General features: G+C 42.0%; 2 protein-coding genes across 2 annotated transcripts in view; both read right to left on the bottom strand.

The window, feature by feature from the left end:
- LOC137269890 (uncharacterized) overlaps positions 1–13,182 on the bottom strand; it is a 175,733-nt gene that overhangs the window by 58,590 nt on the left and 103,961 nt on the right. The window lies entirely within an intron of this gene.
- On the bottom strand, positions 17–1,067 carry LOC137269911 (uncharacterized). The gene is made up of 2 exons (XM_067803755.1): positions 1,034–1,067; positions 17–656 (listed from the first exon to the last, which is right to left on the bottom strand). Exons 1-2 carry the CDS (start codon positions 1,045–1,047, stop codon positions 17–19), a joined length of 654 nt encoding a protein of 217 aa, XP_067659856.1. The 5' UTR covers positions 1,048–1,067.

Raw genomic sequence — 13,182 nt, 5'->3', positions numbered from 1 at the left:
GTTATGCTGGTTTCAACTAAACCTGTTGGTCACTTTCGCTTTCAGTTGGCGAGATGTAGTTTACTTGATCGTCAACAGGGACGCTCGTCAGGTGCGTGTATGTGTGCGGGTCTCTGGTGGAGCTGCCAGATGCTACACCAGCTCCGTCATCTGCGTCAGCTGCTGCTTGAAGGACGTCAGCCAAGACAACCATGTTTCCTATGCCTAACTCAGGATCTGCTGGTCTCAGAGGTGGAGTCACACACTCCGGTCTGTCCATACCTCCTCCATGGTGTGCCGATCTCAGAGGTGGAGCCACACACTCCAGTCTGTTCATACCTCCTCCATGGTCTGCCGGTCTCAGAGGTGGAACCACACACTCCAGTCTGTTCATACCTCCTCCAGGGTCTGCCGATCGAAGAGATGGAGCCACACACTGCAGTCTGTCCATACCTCCTCCAGGGTCTGCCGATCGAAGAGATGGAGCCACACAGTGCGGTCTGTTCATGGCTTCTTCGGAGTCTGCTGATCGACGAGGTGGAGTCACAGGCTCATCTGTGTCCATGTCCTCCTCCCTGATCTCATAGTATCGGTGCAATGGCTGGTAGTCCAAGACAGGAGCGTCAGGTTCCAAGGGCGATATTGTAGCAAGGTGTATGCTTTCTGTTTGACTTTCTCTGTTAAAAAAAATATGGAGTCTAGACAATCAAATGGCATACATGTAAACAGCGTTTGTCCAGGGACATATTACGACATCTGAAATCAATATTACAAATATCAATGTATGAATTAGTTTTCCCAGACTGTAATAATTATTAGTTAGTACTACACGGAAGTAACTCATGTGATATGCCCCATGCCGAGTTCGTTTCATTGATGAATCATGGGCGTGTTTGTAATGGTGTGTGTTCACTACGCTATGACATGTGCTCCATGGTTACAGTGGGAGAAGTTCAAGTCGTGAATCTTGTCAACTTGTTTTTGTTTTCAGAACTAACAAAAAAATGAAAGGTTATGACGGTCTGAGTTTCTTCAATTCGTCCTGCCTTCTCACCTTCGTGCTGACATCCCCCTACGGTAACAGAAGTAACACACGCAGACTGAGACCATGACGATCTGTACAATCAGGAGAGAGATGATAAGGTACACCAAATATCCTGATGACTTGATTTCTGGTTTGTTGCTGTTGATTCCATCGTCTGTGAAAGAGAACACGCTCAGGATTTTGACAATGGACATATCATTAACAAACGTAATTCTGTGAACTGTTTCTTCATCTAGTTTATGGTGTGAGAATGGGTTACGGATATCCTGTTTGAATACTTCTAACAAAATGTACACATGAGCATCAATTAAGCACCACCCATTTTCATTCTACAAGAATAACACAACACACTGGTCATTCATGATATGGAAACTAAACATATGCTTCCAATTTCGTTAACTGATCCAGCTAAAGTGTCAATCCATCAACTACCAACAGTGCTGCTATTTATGACTGTAATTTATTGACGATCCAGAACTATGCTCACACAGACAACGTCTGTAGTCCAACGTACACAAATTTTTCAAAGAACGTTCACTGTTCAATCCTAAGCCAACAGTAATGGTGACATCAGTATTTGGTGTACCCTCCCCTCGCACGGATAACGGCTGCGACCCTTCTCCTCATGCTGGAAATCAAACACCGTATGCACATCACTGGAATCCTCTGCCTTTCCTCGTGAAGAACCGGGGCTAATTCCTGTTGATTTTGAACAGGCGTATACCTTATTTGAACTTGACGCCCCAGATGGTCCCATAAATGGGTTGAGATCAGGGCTTCTCGCATGCCAAGGTAATCTGTCATCTGCGTTGTTCTGCAAGTTTGCGATAACAGCTCTGGAACGATGGGACTTATCATTATCGTCCATAAATACTGGCTTACTGGCTAGGAGTGGTTATTCAAATAACATCAGCTGCCAGTGCTTCCTGTTGGTATCTCTGACCATTGAGTGTCCTTTGAATGGTGGTAAGATTCAGCTTACAGTCATAGGAGATATACCCATACACCATTACAGAGCCACCTCCAAAGGGTTCAGCTGCATGGATCATCCACTGTTGATAAGCCTCATTATTCCTTCTTCAAACTCGCCAACGACCATCAATCAGTAACACGAAGAAGAAAACGGCTTTCATCGGACCAGTGGATCCTGCGTCATGTCCGTTATGGTTTTGTCGCTTATTAAATCACGCCAAACGTTGAGCCTTGTGTCTATCAGTGAGAAAGGGACGTCTGATTGGACGACGTGTGTCCAGCGAACCTGAGCCTCCTTCTGATGGTGCTGGTTGAGAGACGAACACCCACTCTCCATTGTTCTCTGAGATCTTTGGCAATGGCCATGGGCCTGCGTCTCACTAGGAGAACGAGGGTACGGTCATTACGGGAAGAGCTCTTCCTCGGCCTTCCTGATAGTGGACGATCCTTGACGTAACCAGTGCATGTTTCCTTACAAGGCGACCAATGACAATGTGATTGATTTTCAATCTAGGCCCAATGCTTCGACAGGACAAACCAGCTTCATGCATACAAATAATCTGCCATCTGGTAGTTCCAGAACGCCTACGCCTGGGCACGTAAAAAAAGGTTCAGTTTCAGCACTGCTCACTTATTTATGCGTCGATCAGAAAGCAATGAGAATACTTCATTTCACCTTTTTATACCCCTCCTTTGTCTGTACCTTGACAGAACTTAACCCTGAAAGGCATGCATTTGAGTCTGCACGTGAATTTCATGCTCACTGCATGTACATTTAGATATAACTGGTTGACTTCTCTGTTTGATCCCATTTGGTTAAAAATGAACAATTATTTTGGGTGACGCTTAATTAATGCTCGTATGTATATTATCGTAGCAAGTACACCAAAAACCAATGTCTTGTTTTCTTGTAATGGCCGCAAAAGTACCACCAACGTCTTTTGTGTATTAGATATTCACACCCATCCATGTCTTCAGTCACGCCTTTATCTTTAAGTATTTTCAAGTGAATAAATAATCTGTTTCAAAGCAAACACACCTGTGGTTATCACACCTGTAGTACATGACTCCGAGATGCATGTATCGACGCAGTCTCCAGTCTGATCGCAAACACCATCGGTACAGATGTCGCAGGTATGGCCACACTTATCGCCATAATATCCTGTGATGCATCCATGGACACAAGATCCATTCTGCGAGTCACAAGTACCACCTGCACAAGTGATGGGGCATGATCTGCAGTAAGGTCCAAAGTATCCAGGATTACAACCGTCTAAACATGCACCCGTATTACTGCATCTTGTCCCATGACACTGAGTGCACTGAGACGAACACTCGGCTCCATACCAGCCAGGAGTGCAACCATTGATGCAGATTTTGCTGTGATCGTTGCACTCTTTTCCACAGATGCTCTGATTGAGGCTTGACGGACATTCCTTTACACATTTCGCCTCACATGGACCTAAGCAGTGTTTACACAAGTCCTCACATTTCAGATACGATGGCAGACATTCTTCACACGTCCCTGTTATCCTATTACAAGTCTTACATCTGCTGGAGCAGTTCCTGCAGGACGAGCCGTAGTAAGAGTCAAAGCATCCTGACACACAGGAGGATCCCTGGTAGCAGTATCCCCCTTCACATCGGCCTTGACATCGTCTACAGGTACTTCCGGGTTCTGTACAGGGACGATTACAGTTATCACCTCGAAAGCCCGGTACACAACCCTTCGTGCATCTCCCGATCCCAGTACTTGTTGCTTTACACGTGTGATTTTGGCAGTTCCTGCTGCAGCTGCTGCTACAGTATTTATCAAAATATCCCTGCTCACACTCGGTGAGACATATGCCGTGGTCTGTACAGTCTGAACAGTGCTGGTTATTCTTACACGGTGAAGCTGAAATGACACAATAGTAAAGGTCATGCTGTTAATAACAATGATATGTTGTCATTGTTCTACCCATAGCTGCACCCTCAGCCTCTTTAGATCTGTCTGAAGACTCGCGTATAACAATACGCATTGTGTGAGACTGGGTAATTAAAATCATGCAATCTCTTTATGGAAAGGAAATGATTTAGTTCTACCTTGGGTGGATGTTACTATATGCACCACACATATAATCTGCGTAACGATCTTGATATTCCTGAAAAGATATATACATACATACATAATCCCTCAATGAATGTGTGCAATGCCTACACTTAAAAAATTACAACTACATTCTACTCTCACAGGTGCCTGGAAACATAACCTTGAGTGCAGGAATATATAACTGGCCAATCGAAAACGTTATTTCTGCGTAGGCCTTACATTTAAAGCACAGACAAAAATTTAAAGTTGTTCCGATTTCATTGGAAGGAAAAAATAAGCCAACGAGAAAAAAATATGAAAATGTAAATATGAAAATACAGGAATGATAACACTGATCTATCACATCCAAGATGTGGCCTGAAGCTACGAGCCCAGTTCTTCAATGCACAGTGTTTTCATTGACTGATCTGTAGACGTAGCTGCAGTATTGGCCCTATATATAAAAGTTGTTTCAGGATGGTTAGCAGCTACTGCAGCAGGTCAGGAGGAGGCCACACGGAACTCACCCATCAGTCAGAGCATGTTATAAACATGACATCTCTCCATAGTTTTGAGTGTGTGAAATGATTTCGTATCTTGATAAAACAATCAATGTTAGTTTTATGTTTATGTGAATGAAGTTCTCTTTGAGTAAGTACCGCTGTGATACGAAGTAAAGACTTTGTATGGATAATGCTTCAGGTAGATACCTGGTGGCAGCGTCTATAGATTAATGTAGCATTTGCTTACTTTGCCGAAGTGGCGAGCAAAGAGACAAAACCCGTAATACTCTTTACAATGTCGAAGTGGATGCAAACATCGGAAATGATTTTTAAACCACTGAAACTTGATTAAAAAGATAGATACACTTACATTTCTAGGGCGGTATTCAGACAGATGCGTGTGGGGCGATATCGCATCTGGTATATAAGTCTAACTGTTATTCCGTGGCCACTGAATTAGTTTCTGTTTCCTTGTGTTGAAAAGGGACAGGAAAGAATGCAGTCACGTGTGTTTGAAAAAATGTTCCTTTGCCCAAACATGTAATTACAAACTATATTCATTTTCACGTTCCTGAAATACATAGCCACGTTTAACAAGACAAGATTGAAATATGATGATACATTGACATTTTGCTATAAATGAAATCAGTTTCACAATCTCGAATTTCAGGATTCATTTGTTATTGAGGTATCTCAACGGATTCGTGTGGCAATGTCACAGCTTAGACGCATGTTACACGTTGAACTTTGTTCAAGAAGTTTGACCCTATTCACAACATGGTGAAAACTTGGAGCTTTGTGAACGTTCACTGGTAGTACGCAAAACTGGTATCAATGGAATCACGGGACGTAAACATCTCCAGTGTGATGATACACGCTGTCGTTTTCAAAACTATAAACTTCACCTCAAACGGATAGCATGACTATCTTCAGAAACAAATTAAATTTGTGAAACTTGTATGAATCGATTACTGAAGATCGGTGATGACGTCAGTGTGAAAAGTGTGAACATGTCCAGTAGTACCCACACATTCACAAAATGTGATTAAACAGTATCCTGTCACATGCAAGGTTTAAAGGTGTCAGAAGGTCAGTTCATATCTCCAGTAGTTGCACGGGACATCTCGGAACATCCACATTGTGTTGAAGTATCGCCATCTAACCTTGTATGGCGATGGCTGTCACTGTAACGCGGTCTTACCTAAGATGTTAGTGATGTGCCGTTAACTGTTTAGATCTGTCTGATCGTTACAAAGTCAAGTTTACTGTCACGGAGCAGGCACCCCTTCATCGTCCATCAGTTCCCTCTAAACGGTACATACGCAAAGTTATTTCACTGGCTTTATGCAATATTTCTATGACGCTACACAGCAGATCCATTGTTTCTCAAGAAGAAAGAAAATCCGGCCAGTGGACTTTTCATTACACTGACGTCGAACTTGACGCCAGCCTTGCCATATTGCCTGAGGATGAGGTGTCGTACTGGGAGGCTAACATGTATATTTCGGTTATCCCGGAGAAGTTAATTAGAGAAGAACCAGGAAGGCTAAAATGTATATTTCGGTTATCTCGGGAGAGCTAATTAGAGAAGTACCGGGAAGAGCTAATTAGAGAAGTACCTACCAGGAAGGCGTGACGTCACAAGTTGTCTTCGGAAAATTAACAGCGGACAGCATTGTCCTCAAAGAGTGCCGTGATCAGCTGGCTTACGTCATCTGCACGTTATTTCAACGCTCCATGGATAACCATTGTATCCCTAAGATCTGGAAACTTTCCTGAAATAATCCCCGTGCCAAAGAAATCCAAGCCATCCTGTTTGAATGATTATAGACCTGTAGCACTTACGTCTGTGTTGATGAAGTGTTTTGAAAGAATCGTTCTCAACTTCCTCCTCAGTGACGTCAGCCACAAACTGGATCCTCTCCAGTATGCCTACCAGCCACGGCGTGGAGTAGAGGACGCCACACTGAGTCTCCTTCACAGAGTGTATGAACACCTTGAGAAACCACGCTCCTACGTTCGCATCGTGTTCGTTGATTTCTCCTCTGCATTCAATACCATACAGCAGAATATTCTCCTTCAGAAACTTCTTGATCTCTCCGTGAACATTTCTATCATCAGGTGGATCTCCAGCTTCCTTTCCCATAGACCCCAACGTGTTAAAGTCAACAACGTGCTTTCCGACGTCACTCCTATCAATACTGGCGCCCCACAAGGTTGTGTGCTCTCCCCAGTATTGTTCATTCTGTACACCAACGACTGTAGGAGCGCTACAGAGATCTGTTCAGCAGTCAAATTCGCTGATGATAATGCACTAGTTGCTCTCATAACAGACTCTGAAGAAGGCTATCGCTCCGAAGTCACGGCATTTACAACATGGTGTAGCAGAAACTTCCTTCAGCTCAACACTAGGAAAACCAAAGAGATGGTAATTGACTTTAGGCAAAATTCATACTGTGCCCCTTTGCTAATCCTTGGTGAAACGATAGAGACTGTAACTGAATACAAGTATCTCGGAACTATCATAGACAGTAAACTCACCTTCTCCCACAATGCCGAGGCTACATACAAGAAATGTCAACAACGTACGTATTTTATGAGAAGGCTCAGATCTTTTAACATTGACAACACCATTTTGAATATCTTCTATAACTGCTGTATCCAATTTATTTTATTGTTCTCTATTCAGTGTTGGTTCGGTGCCCTCTCTCTTCAAAACAAAAACAAACTGCAAAAAGTTGTAACCACCTGTTCAAAAATTGTCGGCACGAATTTGCACCCCCTTTGTTATATGTATGAGAAGCGTGTTTTAATGTCTGCGAACAAAATCTTATCCGACCCGTCTCATGACCTACATTCTTGTTTTAAGCTTTTACCTTCTGGACGTAGATTCCTCGTCCCTAAAGTGCGCACAAAGAGGTCCCAATCATCTTTTATACCCGCTAGCATTAAACTTTTAAATGAAGGTTAGACCTAGCCACAACGTTAAAGGCATCTGGCTACCAGTCTCTTACAATATACACTGGTTATCTTTCTCATGCCGTTTATTCATTTGTTTTTTCTGTATTTTTTAATGTGATCGAGTCTCTTTGCTTGAATTGTTTTAACCATGCTGTATGCCTCACTGTTGTGAAAGGAATTCCCTTGTCGGGCAATAAAGTTTTATTATTATTATATTATTATTAAAATGTATATTTCGCTTATCCCGGAGGAGCTAATTAGAGAAGAACCGGGAAGGCTAAAATGTATATTTCGCTTATCCCGGGAGAGCTAATTAGAGAAGTACCTGGGAAGAGCTAAAATGTATATTTCGGTTATCCCAGGGGAGCTAATTAGAGAAGTACCTGGGAGGCTAAAATGTATATTTCGGTTTTCCCGGGGGAGCTAATTTGAGAAGTATCTGGGAGGCTAAAATGTATATTTCGGATATCCCGTGGGAGCTAATTAGAGAAGTACCTGGAAGGCTAAAATGTATATTTCGGTTATCCCATGGGAGCTTGTTAGAGTACCAGGGAGGCTAAAGACGCGGTGCCGTGAAGCATAAAACATGTCGGGAGTAGAGAGATTTTCATTAAAAACATTGTTATAACCGTCTTCACTTCTTTTGAACTATATATCAGTGGCGTTTTATTACAGGTGTATTTAATTTGAGTAAAATGGAGAAAGATCTGTGCTATAATATTTAAGTTGGAAACTGAAACTGAACTGTCATACACATAGTGGTGATGGCAGATGCACATGTTAGAGTTCACTTCATTGAGACAGTTCGTGTGAGAAACAAATTTCGCCTGAAAACTAAACTCTTCATTCCATGCCTAGGTCCAGGGGCACATGTTTCCTCAGAACACACATTTAACCTTTTTGCCAGATATTAAATCCCTTAAACGTAACTGCCAGAGAGCTCTTGATTTATTGAAGGTTGTTTCCAATTCGAAGTGGGGAGGGGATCAAACTACCCTCCTTCACTTATGCGGATCGTTGGTACGATCAAAACGTGATTACGGCTCCATCGTATATGGTGGAGCCTGCAAAAGCAACTTAAAATACTTGATTCTGTCCATCACCAAGGTTTAAGACTTTGTCTTGGCTCTTTTTGAACTTCACCTGTTGACAGCTTGTACGTCGAGGCCGATGAACCATCTCTTGAGCAGCGCCGTATAAAATTAGCGTCACAGTATATAACAATGAGTCAAACCCTGCATATAAACGTGTTTTCACTCCTCTCTGTGAGGATACATACAAGAGGAAATCTTCTCTCGTTCCGCCTCCTGGTTTGAAAATTAAACAGTATATATCTGCTGCCGGCATTGAGATAGATAATATAGCTCCATCCCGTCTTATTTCTTCTCCTCCTTGGCAGTTGGTTAGACCCCAAGTGGACCTAGCACTAACCACATTTAAAAAATCAGAAACTAATGAACTACAATTATATAAACAAGAATGTTATCAATTACGTAGTAAATACAATACACATAAATCCTTATTTACTGAGGGATCCAAGGATGGTGGTACAGTGGCGTGTGCCACTGTCATTGGATCCAGAACGATATCTTCTAGATTGCCTGATAACAGCTCTCTTTTCACAGTGGAAGCAAACGCCATATTAACAGCCTTAAAATATATTAATAGGCACCCTAAGTATAAACGATATGTCATCTTTTCAGATTCTCTTTATTGCCTTCAGACTATTAGAAACTCGTCATGTAAACATCCACTTTTAAAAGAAATTGTTGAATTGTATAATGATCTTGCTACTGGCCAATGCGACATCGTCTTTTTCTGGTTACCCAGCCATGTAGGAATCTCTGGTAACACACTTGCTGACCCTGCTGCTAAGGTAGCACTCAACAAATCTGTGACACCATTTCTTATCCCTTACACTGATTATAAAGCTACCATTAGATCTTATATCCGCGATCTGATGCAGAAGAAGTAGGTATAAATAAATTACATGCGATAAAACCTAATATTGGTTATACCTATTTGAGTTGTCAGTCTAGAGTTCAAGAGGTCATCACGCGACGATGTCGTATTGGCCACACAAGCTGCACGCATATATACTGAAAGGTGAAGATCCTCCATTTTGTATCCCTTGTGATCAAATAATCACGGTCAAGCATGTCTTGTTTGACTGTGTGGAATATTCCATCACAAGGGATAAATATTTCAAATCACGAACTCTGAAGGACCTTTTTCATAACATAAGTTCTCGTTTAATTCTAGCAATTAGATTGGATAACAGACTTGTAAACAGATCAATCTTTTTTGATTGGAAGTTTGAATTGATAACTGAGATTGTTAGTGGCTGTATCCTCGAGGGAGGTTAAAGTGCTGTAAAATTATTGTCCTCCTGAGAGGGTACGTAAGTCCACAAACATTCAAAGTGAATTCAATCTCTCCGCTATTTTAATCGTAGTATATGTGTCTTTTGTATGGCCAGATGTGCCTAAATTGCTAACGGCTGAAGGGTTGATGTAAATCCAGCTAGGGTCCATGCAGGTAGCAAAAGTAATATAAGTCTCCATGGTCCCTAGTGTGGTGATCTACCTTCAGTTGTTGGCAATCTATAGCCCATTCTTATATTGTATTGTCCACTATAGTTAAACTGTTTTAGATTTAATCACTAGTCTCAAATGGATACCTGTGATATGTACTAATGGTTTTACTGTTCGTCGTCAACAGGGTTTTAGTTTCTTATATTCATTTATTCTACAGTGTCAATACTACTTGTTCTCGTCACGATATGGCTGCAATATTGCCGATATGACGATAAATATTAACTCACTCACTCCTCAGAACACTCAGAAGAATGAGTAAATTACTTTATATGAATAATTTTTAAATGATTCACTGAAGTGATCCGATGAGTTTAATAATTTAAGAAATTTTGTTAAAAGAATGTTTTGTAAAAATATATGCATATAAAATCATTACAACTGGGTAGTCCGGCTCTATATTCCGTTGATTTTAGGCAACGTCGGGATGTTCTATCGGACAAACGGCGATGTCACTTTGTGTTTCACGTTTGACATAAATGGATGGAGTCTTGTGATTCTGAGAAGGGCAGTATCCTCCCTATGAGTCAAAACTTGTGGCCAGTTTCATTGCTGACGGTGCTTTAATTCAGTACTCTGTTGATGTGTCCTGGCAAAACGGTTGAGAGTTGATGGAGGCCAACAAGCATCTCTAGCAATAGTCAGTGACATGTCAGCATTCAGCAATGACATGTCAGCATTCAGCAATGACATGTCAGCATTCAGCAATGACATGTCAGCATTCAGCAATGACATGTCAGCATTCAGCGTGTAATCGTTGGGTAGCTGTGGGTGGAGGAGGCCTCATATTCATCTAAGAAATGAAGGTAAGAACAGTTTACAAAGGCGTGATTTATGGCGCTTGACTCCTGAAAGTTTCTAGGACGCCTGTTCTGCCCAACATTGACCGACGTGACACCTGGGATCTGGCAAGAGAATTTGTTCAATTTGCCTTTGTTCAGCCAGCAGAAAATGGGTACCCGGCGACATAATTCATGTGACTATTTACCTTCTAGTCCCTCGCAGGCTGCGTCAGTTATGCGGGGTAATAATAATCATATTATAGCGCTTCAAGCATCCCCTCGGTGGTGTCGAATTCAACTACAATACAAATGCCCTTATTTTCTTTTACTGATTAAGACAGATGGGCAGCAGAGAGGGTTTGGGTTATCCTGGCACAGTCAGGCTGGTAAGACTCATCGTCAATTCAGGGCACTCGCCTCCTCTACACGCAGCCCATACAGCGAATGGGACTTCTCCCTGGAAACACTGCCTAGTCTAACCCACCAAGAGCTTTCGGGATAATATGAAGGCTCCCCAACACAGCAGCCATCTGCATTACCCAGATTGTCAGAAGGATGCAAGCGAGACACTTCAAAGGCGCATCCTTGTGACAATCTGGGTAATGTTTATCATGCTTTTCCTGAATCTTGTCAATCACATAGCTGTCAAAAGGGATATAAAATTCAATGACTTCAAGGCTGGTGTAGTCAGGAGCTGCTGCAGCTACTGTCGGTTCCTGTCTGATTTCAAGGAGGGACTTCACAAGACCAGACAGCTTTTCAAATTGGTCAACCAGGTTCACTTCAGAGGTCACAGTACTTCTTCTATGGATTTGGCCTCTTTGTAAAACACCCACTGCTTGAGTGACGGTAGAAGTCCGTTGACTGTTATGGCGACCAATAGTTTGCAAGGGATGTCTGCTTGTAATGTGGCCCCTTGCACCTGCTGAGGAAATGTTTCACCGTCTCCGTTGTCCTCTGACTCTGTCAAGTCAACATGACCTGACCTGCCGAACTTGTGTTCGTCTGACAGTGACTGGTGTCAGTGTTTTGCTGGGCTTTCAAACAGCAAAGGAAGCATCAGGGAAGCCTTTTGGTCGGACTTGTGTGCGTCTGACAGTGACTGGTGCCAGTGGTTTGCTGGGCCTTCAGGCAGGAAAGGAATCAGGCAAACCTTTTGGTTGGAAGCTTGTTGTAGCGTTGTCCATAATTCAAAGTCTTCCCACCATGTAGTGGCGTCTTGTGTTATAGTGTATCGTGGAAGTTGTAGATGGGACAAGGTAGAGGCGATTGACGAAGTTGGGTGTTGATGATGATGATGATGATGATGATGATGATGATGATGATTAGTTAGATTTTATTGGTTTTGGTATTGTGGAAATATTGGAAGTATCACCATTGGTAATTACGGATCCTCTCTCTGCAGTTCTCTGGTGTTATTCCAGTCATGGACCAGGTCCAGGACCCTCTCACCAGGAAGCTATGACAACAGTATCTCGCAGACGATGTATGTCCCTGTACCTATGTTGCATTAAAAGGGAGCATTCTGATCACAACTTCATTTGCTGTGAATACGGAAAAAAGGAAACGTTTACTGACAGACTTCAATGAAGTCAGGGTATCACTCCCTTGAAATTAGTACGATTTTTTTTTTTAAATTTCAGTTTACTGTCGTGAAATGGCGTCTGAGAATAGTATGCATGCATAATGTTTATATTTAATATCAAAGGAGGTCATTTCTGCAATAGTGGCAGTACTAATAACCATTATATACTTGGAACAAGCAAATGCTGAATAATATGAACTGAGCAATAAAAGAAACGCAAGTCTCGAAGAAATTGAAATCTCTCGAAACTAAATGATCCTGTTCCTGTCTTCAGTATATAAAGCCGACAAACACAGAGCACCGTTTATTTTGCTGTTCGGCATGGGTTGATCCGGGAGTTCAGAAAGTTGAAAATGATAGCCACGTCATTGAAGGTGTATTTTTATTTTTTTGAAGGGCATTTAGAAGTGAAATACATAAGAATGAAGATTTTTATGGATATCAACTTCTTTGGAACACAACGTTTCGGAGTTAATGCTTACTCTTTCATCAGGTGACCTTCATCAGGTGAAGGAGTAAGCATTAACTCCGAAACGTTGTGTTCTCATATAAAGAAGTTGATATCCATAAACATCTTCATTCTTATGTATTTTTAATTGTTTTGCTCCGTCGCCGGAGCCAAGAGGCTTCAGTGGGTTTCATCATATTGAACTCAAACCCAAAATGACATGGAATAAGCTGTCGGTTTTA

The sequence above is a fragment of the Haliotis asinina genome, unplaced genomic scaffold, assembly GCF_037392515.1.
Source record: "Haliotis asinina isolate JCU_RB_2024 unplaced genomic scaffold, JCU_Hal_asi_v2 scaffold_18, whole genome shotgun sequence".
Taxonomy (NCBI): Eukaryota; Metazoa; Mollusca; class Gastropoda; order Lepetellida; family Haliotidae; genus Haliotis; species Haliotis asinina.
This window is presented reverse-complemented; position numbering and strand designations above follow the sequence as displayed.